The sequence below is a fragment of the Vitis riparia genome, chromosome 3 (genome assembly GCF_004353265.1).
Source record: "Vitis riparia cultivar Riparia Gloire de Montpellier isolate 1030 chromosome 3, EGFV_Vit.rip_1.0, whole genome shotgun sequence".
In the NCBI taxonomy this organism is placed as follows: Eukaryota; Viridiplantae; Streptophyta; class Magnoliopsida; order Vitales; family Vitaceae; genus Vitis; species Vitis riparia.
Genome location: NC_048433.1, coordinates 5,428,305 through 5,437,153, shown reverse-complemented (window position 1 = coordinate 5,437,153; position 8,849 = coordinate 5,428,305). Strand labels below are relative to the sequence as shown.

The 8,849-nt window shown below is 36.8% G+C and overlaps 1 protein-coding gene across 2 annotated transcripts; it reads left to right on the top strand.

Moving 5' to 3' along the window:
• Positions 1-578: 578 nt before the first annotated feature.
• Positions 579-8,041, top strand: LOC117911913 (probable receptor-like protein kinase At1g49730). 2 transcript variants are annotated; one of them, XM_034826349.1, is made up of 9 exons: positions 579-721; positions 1,544-2,095; positions 4,856-5,146; positions 5,253-5,514; positions 5,609-5,661; positions 6,299-6,366; positions 6,498-6,587; positions 6,805-6,889; positions 6,966-8,041. In XM_034826349.1, exons 1-9 carry the CDS (start codon positions 646-648, stop codon positions 7,508-7,510), a joined length of 2,022 nt encoding a protein of 673 aa, XP_034682240.1. In that variant the 5' UTR covers positions 579-645; the 3' UTR covers positions 7,511-8,041. The 2 variants fall into 2 exon arrangements, with proteins under 2 accessions (XP_034682240.1, XP_034682239.1); XM_034826348.1 differs by having other exon boundaries at positions 4,850-5,146.
• Positions 8,042-8,849: the final 808 nt, after the last annotated feature.

Sequence of the window (8,849 nt, the reverse complement as noted above, 5' to 3'; positions counted from 1 at the left end):
ACATATTATAATTATTATAAAAATATTAAATTGAGTTTAGTTTATCTTCGGATTATTCTAAATTTGACGTGTGAATCGAATCCAAATTGAGTTTGAATTGAAAATCATAACTCAAATTTATGAAAATAATCATTCAAATCTTTTCAAATATTGAGTTGGAATTGGGTTAGATAGGATAAACATGTCTAAATTGAACTCATCGGTATAGATATATGTGTCTAATCTTGAACTAAAAAATAATTTGAATTAAAAAAAAAAAACAAGGTGTAAAAATGGCAAGAATTCATTAAATTAATATTTAAGAAGGTGGATTTGAAGTGAATATGTAAAATAATTTCCAAATTTTCTTAATTGGAAAGCTTAAAGGAGGATGATATAATAGTTGATGTTAATATTGGAGGAGAATCTCACTGCAACCGAGTGTAGATCACTCTGAAATGCAACCCACATCTGCACCATCCAATTAAATTTGATTAAAAGAAATCATATGGTTTTGACAAGTCGAGGGTGGGGCCCTGAAATCAGTGAAAATGACGCATTCAGACTCTGCCTAGGAGTCCTCCATCTTAACCAGATGTGCTTAGTGCTAACTGCTAATGTACGCAGGTGGTGTTGCTCTCCACTTTCCACTCTCCATTCTTCCCAATGGCGGTGTACGGAGCTGCCGCCGTTCTGGGATCACTGGTTTTTCTTGGAATGCAGCTTCCACTAGTGATGGGAGGTGAGGTTTCTCTGCATTTCTCATGGACTCTGTCCTTTCTTTGTGATCTCTCTTAGCTTTACTTTTCCCTTCTCGGTCTTGCAATTTGTGTGAAGTTACAGTACTGAAGCCACGTATAGAACTCGCTTTTGTTGATCATCTTCTTGGTGGGTAATGTCGGATTTTGAAACCCATTTCAGTATTTTATCTGTGGGGCTAGTGGGGAGTGTTTTGGGTAGAAATGGGTTTGATTCTTTGAGCTGTTGTTTTGTTTCATTTTCTTTCTTGTTCTGTCCTTCATTTTTATGGGCATGTGTGTTTTATGGGTTTTGGGGGTGGTGAATTTGGTACTAGGTGTTGTGTGGCTCTTTTGTATCCTTGTATTGAACTCACTGTCCGAATAGTTTTTCTATTTTTGGTTTTGGCTTAAGGAGAAGCATTTTAGTAAAATTTTTCTTCGACAAATTTGGGTTTGTGCGAGGAATCAAGGCTCAGTTAGTCTGTCTGCAACTGGGTTTTTATGGGTTGAGTGGTATGTTTGTGTTTTGGTGATCTCTGTGGAGGACAATTTTTCTTTACTTCGCTGATTATTTTGATTCAACCCTATCATTCAATGCATGAACCAGAAATCACAGAAACAAGGCTTTTGGCAAAAGTATATTAGAAAAATTTTCCCATGAGTTTAGACAATGCTATGTTCTTCTTATTCTTTTGACTTTGACATGATTCTATATTTTCCTTTATGAGTGGAAATGACCCAAATGCAGTTGTTCCAGATAATATATGTTTAAAGAGGAAAAATGGGTATATCAGAAGTGATGTTTGCTTGTCCTACTTGTGCAGATTGCCCTTTGGATTTGAGTGGGTCAAATCTTACTCTGGTGGCCTCTGTATGCGCTAATAAAGTTGATAGAGGAAAGTGCTGTCGCTATATTAATGCCTTTATTGCAATTTCTGTTGCTCGTTATGCAAATAAAACTAGTACCCTGGGGGTTGCTTCAGATTTATCTGATATTTGCCTTCATTCCATATCGGAGACCTTAGAACTATATGGAGTTCCACCAAATGCAACAGTTTTCTGCGGGTTTGGGACGAAGATTCCTGTTAATTATGATTGTAAGGGTCGAACAACTGTGGTGCAGATGCTGGAGTCCCCAAGATTTTCCGATGTTGCAGATAATTGCAAAGTGCCCCTTTCAGAGGAAAGCAAATGCAAAAAATGTTTAAATGCAGGAATTAACTATCTTCATCGCCTGCTAGGAGCAGAAAACAATATGACACTGAGTACATGCAGGGATGCAACTTTTGCTGCACTTGCAAGCCAAGTTGACAACACATCAGCTGTTGATATTGCAAGCTGTTTCTTTGGCATTCAAGGGCTAAGTATTTCTCCAGGTATGATTGGACGAAGAAAATGGGGTTTTGACCTGTATTAGACATAATATAAATCAGGTTCTTTCTGTTAGATGTGTTGTCATGAGTCAAAATTTTATTCTTGTTCTGGATTTCCATCTCTAACTGGTACTTCTTTTTTACTTTATCATTGGATTTTGTGTGTCTGTTCATGGAATTGCAACCAAATTCTAAAATGTATAGGAGTCTCTACCATTTGTATATATAATTTCGTTGTCTTTCTATTCTAGTTTTTACTCATGACTTTACGGGTGTTAAGGAAAGTTGTCTATAGAAAAAAAAAAGGTGTTAAGAAATATGTTGAAGAGTGTCTGGTATATGTTACTTTTTGCTAATAAATATTTTATAGAACGTATTATGTATGGGTATTTCCTTGTGAAAATAGGTTTCCTTATAGGATAGGGAGAGGTGTTAGAAATATCTTCATGACATTGAGATAAATATGTAAAGTCTGTAAAAATATGAGGGAGAGCAAAAGACACCCAATGGAGCAAGGCTTGGCTTCAGGGATGTAGATTCATGGAATTGTTTTGGGGTTGGAAGTTATATATGTTTTCCTTTTGCTCTGTAAGTTACCTGTAGTATGCTGGATTGGTTCTCTCATGTACTTGAATTTACTCATGTAAGTATAGTTGATTGAACCACATTAAAACATGTCTATTTATGTGTGGTTTCACTTTATTTTACACATTACTCCAATACATGCTATCCAACCTCTCATTGTCACAACAAAATATTTATGCCATGGCAAAAGAAGTGGTCAGTATATGCACTGGAGTATTAATTTGCAGTTCTAATCATGATGAGATGAGGGCAATGTTCTCGGAGGAACTTGATGTAGTTAACTGGTTGTTTGCTTTTCCATAACAATTTTATATGAAGGAAGGTAGGGACTTTGGCGCCCAATGGTGTCACTAAAGTTTGATCAGTTAACAATGGGGAGGATATCTATGAAGATTCATCAATTTCTCACTTTGTTGTACATTAAGTGGAACTGGTTTCACATTTTGAGTGTGGAGATACTAACAGGTTGGGAAACATTTCTGAGCTATGATACTCAAGTTGCTCTATCTAGTTCAACTTGCAGCTATCTTCCAGTTCTTTTTAAGTGTCATAGTTGATTACTTCCTCATTTGGAAGTGTGGTTTAAGAGTCCTTTACAGGTTTGGTTGAGGAATGATGGGGCTTCTCTAGCAACTATATAGAATGAAAAATGAAGCCAGGACACTATAGCTTTTCTGGTCTCAAAGAAGCAGGCACATGGCCTCAATAAAGTTCCAGATAGGTCTTACTCCAGTAAAATTTGGTTAAGACACTTTACAAATGAGGAGTGTTGCAGGGCTCAAAAGGGTTTGCTGACTAAAGGAGAATGTGAGCTCTGTTCTTCAGAAGGGTAAATGTTGACTTGGCTTCAGGGGAGAGCAAAATTGAGGTGAAATTTGGTGCTTTTATCAGTAACTTTTATAGTTGTTTCAACCAGATTCTCTGGTCTATTGGATTGTTGGGGATCCCATATAAGATTTTGGCTAAGGATTTTTCTTCCTAGCTCTGGATTAGTATTGTATCATCCTTTCTCAGAAGGCCTTTCTAAGATGTCTATGTGACATTTTTTTTGTTAATTCATCTGGCCATTCTAGATGAAGATCAGGTTTCTAGGTGTTCTCACAATCTTTACATTGAGACTGAGGAACTAAATGGCGTTTCAATACAGAAAGAGATTAGAGCTCTTTCTTGGTAGCATGCTGCAGATGGACATTTGCTTGTTCATTTTAGCTGTAGATAGTATATGGTAGATGCTTTCCAAAGCTTTAAAGGGGAGTTTCTTTAAGAGTGTAGCAAGACAAAAGGCCAATTTTTCCTCATTTTAATTTTCTATTGACAATATTATTCTCTTCTGCCAGGATGTCTAGTTAGTAATTCAGATATACCATTTTTGTGTCACTACGTTTAGCAATTGTATCCAACTAAAAATGAACCTTCTCTAAAAGGAACCATGGTGTTCTAAAATGTTTGGTTTTTTCTGTCCTTGATTTGGATTATAGTGCAGATTATTTTCCAGACAGCTTACATCTACAATCCAGTAAGAGGAGGGTTTTCTTTGTTTTTTTGCTTCAGAGCACACTGTATACTCACTGTGTACTTTGTGTGGCTTTTTTGGCTCTTTAATCCATTGCTCTTTTGCCTATCAAAAAAAGACAGCCTACATCTACATTCACCTCATACATGATTCTGACACAGTTGACTGGAAACATGTGAGTTGGTAGAGTTGAAAGGGGGTGGATTTTGCAATAAGGGTATTAATTAATCTTTCCAACAGTACCTCATTTTGTTTTGTCCTTGATTTAGACTTATCAGGGGGGCATCGATTAATCTTTCTACTTATTTGCTTGATTTCCTGTAAGGGTTTCCAAGAAGCTGCAGAAGCTATCAAGGAAATTCCCCAGAAAATGGGTAATTTAATTCAACCAACTAATGTTTCAAGATAAACCAATTTGAAAAGTAAATTTCAGTTCTATAAAAAACCAATTATCAAGTTCTTGTTACATTCCTTCTTGGGGTTAGCATGGGATATATGTTAAGATATTGGTAGTTGTTATTGTGTTACACTGTGTATCAGTTTAGTCTGTAATGTACTTTACATCATGTAGTATTGGGTTTAGATGATATATGGTTATCTAATTTTGTGTTTTTTCATCCAACCATTTATCTACTATTTTGCTGAATTTTTAATGCTAGTTTCAGAACCACCGCCACCTGTGCACACTCCTGAGGTGTCTCCAAGTCCATTGATTGCTGCCAGCCCTAGCCAGGTCGTCTCCACCGTACCCCTTGATGAAAATCACCATCCCTACCACCTCACGTTAATCCCAGGTGTTGGCATTGCAGTCACTGCCGTTGCTGTTATAATGCTGGTAGTCTTGATAATTCTCATACGTAGGAAAAACAGAGAGCTAGAGAATTTTGAGAATACTGGCAAGACTTCTTCAAAAGACTTCCCTCCTCCTCCTCGGCCTATAAGAAAACTTCAAGAAGGTCCCTTTTTTTTTTGGTTAAATGCTTTCTCAGTTATGGCATACATACTTACACTAAATTCCTTTTCTTTTGGGGTGGGGGTGGACGGAACTGAAACTGCATACAGGTTCTTCATCTATGTTTCAGAAGTATAGCTACAAGGAGACAAAGAAGGCAACTAACAATTTCAACACTATCATTGGACAAGGAGGATTTGGAACTGTGTACAAAGCTCAGTTTAGGGATGGTTCAGTGGCAGCAGTTAAGCGAATGAACAAAGTTTCGGAGCAGGGGGAGGATGAATTCTGCCAAGAGATAGAGCTTCTTGCCAGACTGCATCATCGTCATCTTGTTGCCTTGAGAGGCTTTTGCATTGAAAAACATAATAGGTATTCGCTCTCTCTCTCTCTCTCTTTCTCTATCTATCTATAAATTACTCTTTAATATCTGTGTAATTGAACAATTGTGCATGTTGAATGGCAGGTTTCTCATGTATGAGTATATGAAAAATGGAAGCTTAAAGGATCATCTTCATTGTATGCTTTTTCCTCTTCTTCTTCTTTATCTTCTTATTCCTCCTCTTCTTTTTCTTTTTCTTATTCTTTTGTTGGCTTCTTCATCTTCTTTTGTTGGTTTTGAATGTGCTCTGTTGGAGGTTACTCTTAGTGCAGGGGTGTGTGTGTGGGGTCAGGTGTGATGGGGATGTTGTAAGCCACATGCAGTGTGTGTGTGGGGTCAGGTGTAATCCTTCTTTTTCTTTTGTTGGTTTTGAGTGTAATCTGTTGGAGTTTAATGTTCTTGCAGGAGTGTGTTCTTCTTTTGCTGGTTTTGAGTGTTTTCTGTTGGAGGTTAATCGTAGTGCAGGAGCGTGTGTGTGGGGTCAGGCGCTTCTTCTTTTGTTCGTTTTGAGTGTGCTCTGTTGGAGGTTAATTATAGTGCAGGAGTGTGTGTGTGGGGTCAGGGGTGATGGGGATGTTGCAAGCTACATCATGGAAGTGGAATAATTCTATTTTGTTTTTCATATCATTCTTATCTTGTTTTTGGTAAGAAATGAAATGAGTCTCTCTTGGGTGATGACTCCATTTTAATTGATGCTACATAACATAAAATAATGGACTATCCATATTTGCTCATTCTGTACTTGGATTAAGCCTGGTCTTTTCCTTTGTCCAGCTCCAGGTAGAACTCCACTGAGTTGGCAGACAAGAATCCAAATTGCAATTGACGTGGCAAATGCTCTGGTAATCTGTTGAGATCATGCTCAAAGTTTCAAAAACTTTCAATGGCTTAGATGAAGAACCTCCAAAATTATCGTCATACCATTATCTTGTGAAATTACTTTACCTTCCTCATTTGATTTTCTAACATACAGGAGTATCTCCATTTCTATTGTGATCCTCCACTTTGCCACAGAGACATCAAGTCCAGCAACATCTTACTAGATGAGAATTTTGTCGCCAAGGTAGTTTTTCCACTTGTATGTGTATCATTTTATGGATGTAACTCAACTTTACTATGTTTAAATCAAATGACATGGAGGAAGATAACACATTTTATGTTAGCCCTGTTTTCAATGATTCCCTTTTTCTTGAAAATGCATATTGAGTACTCACTTGAATGCTCTAAAATGACACTCTTTTACTCTCGTTCCCTGTCTCTCCCAAATTAATTAAATCCAGGTTGCAGATTTTGGTCTTGCACATGCTTCAAAAGATGGTTCCATTTGCTTTGAACCGGTAAACACTGATGTTCGGGGTACTCCAGGTTAGGTTTGTGAATGATTTGAACATGAATTCCCTCTTCTTCTTTTAGAAGGACCTAATTTTTATATGGCTTTCAGGTTATATGGATCCTGAATATGTGATCACTCAAGAGCTCACCGAGAAAAGTGATGTGTACAGTTATGGTGTGGTACTATTGGAGCTTGTGACTGCAAGACGAGCGATACAAGACAACAAGAATTTGGTAGAATGGTCCCAAATATTCATGGCATCAGAATCAAGACTAGCCGAACTAGTGGACCCCAGTATTGGGGACTCCTTTGATTTTGATCAGCTTCAAACAGTTGTGACGATTGTGAGATGGTGCACACAAAGAGAAGCGAGAGCTAGGCCTTCAATTAAACAAGTCCTAAGGCTTTTGTACGAGAGTTCAGATCCAATGCATAATGGGTTTGTGCAAGCTGTGGAAGATGAAGAGTATGAAGAAACTGAAGAGAGGGGAAGGACAAGCAAAGGAAAAATGAATAGGGGTGATGGGATTTTTCACAGTGGGGATGGACGATGTCTTGCTTCTTCTTCAAGTACATCTAGGTCATATTGTAGTAGAAGCTTTTTACTTGAAAATGGCTCTCCACAATCTCCTTCTGGTATACTCTCTGTTTGAGGCCAACTTTTCCTCTGCTTCAGGCACTGATGATGGACTGAAAACTTTTGAGTGCAGCTCTTGTTTATGGTAATGCTTAGGAAGCAGGGAACCACAGTTGCTATTTGACAGGTATGCTCACATGTTTCTTTAATTTTGAATGGGTAAAAGAATTGCTTCTATAGAGCATGTCAAAGGATTTTGAGAATATTATTAGGCCTGGTGAAAGGGAAAAACAGAAACAAATGAGAAATTGAAGTAGCCTGTGGCATTTGTTTTTGGCTCATATTGTGTTAAATTTTGGGAGAAATGAGGTATAAATATATTAGAAATGAGGAATAATTTTATTCTTTTGGCTTGTGTATTGACATTAAGCATTAGGGGAATGCAACAATTTCTCATCATTGTTATTGGAACAGTCAAAATGGATAATGCAGTTTGAATGTTGTAGCAACTAGCAAGTACAATTTATCTTGTAATATTGATTGTGTTTGGTTTGGTTGGACTTGCTGCACTTTATGTATGGAAAAGATGAAACCATTCTACTGTGTATAGATCTGTTTTGTTTCTGAAAAGTGTTTTCCTTGACAATCATGATAAGGTCTATGATGAGTGTTAGCCATCTGATGACATACTGGGAAATCAATTTATTACCATACTGGGATCTTATGCAGCAATAGAGAAGGGGATATTTTTGGCGTGTATTGGGATTTTGCATCCCATTTGGCACTTGGTGATGGAATATCATTACTGTTACTAGCCAATCCTTGAAATTTGTTGGTATGTTGCCCTTGGTGGCCTCTTCATTTTGTACCAAATACACTGCCTGCCTACTCCTTTACATTACCATACGGAAGATGTTAAAGGAAACATAATTTTCTGCCGCCTTAATTCAAATGTCATCTAAGGGTATCCAAGTGAAGAAACTGAAGCAGAAATTCCAAGCAAATTTAGTATTCTAGAACCATTGATGCTTCAATTTATTCCTTGTCATTTCTTCGATTATGTTACACTCGTATTAATGAGTTTAAGTCCAAAACCATCCTTTTGAAGAGAAAAATGGTGAGAATAGTACTCCTCCCAAAATATTTGGCAAAATAGTATTTTTTTATCCACATAATCATCCATGTGTTTTTTTTTTTTTTTTTTTTTTTGTAAAAAACCACGTGATTATGATTTTAAAAGTTTCAGAAATATCCTTAAAACTACAATCACAAATGGTGATTTTACAATTTTCTTTAGAACCATAATTAATAACTGTGTTTTCAAAAATATTTTTAAATTTCACCCCATTCCAATGGTTAGTATTGTGATTTTAAAATTATTTTTAAAATCTTCTTTATCATAGTAATTGTGGTTT

Coding starts and splice junctions, on each gene's coding strand:
- LOC117911913 (XM_034826348.1), top strand. CDS start 646: ATGGCGGTGTACGGAGCTGCCGCCGTTCTGGGATCACTGGTTTTTCTT. Junction 6,367..6,497: donor TTGACGTGGCAAATGCTCTG/GTAATCTGTTGA, acceptor TCTAACATACAG/GAGTATCTCCATTTCTATTG. Junction 6,890..6,965: donor TGATGTTCGGGGTACTCCAG/GTTAGGTTTGTG, acceptor TATGGCTTTCAG/GTTATATGGATCCTGAATAT.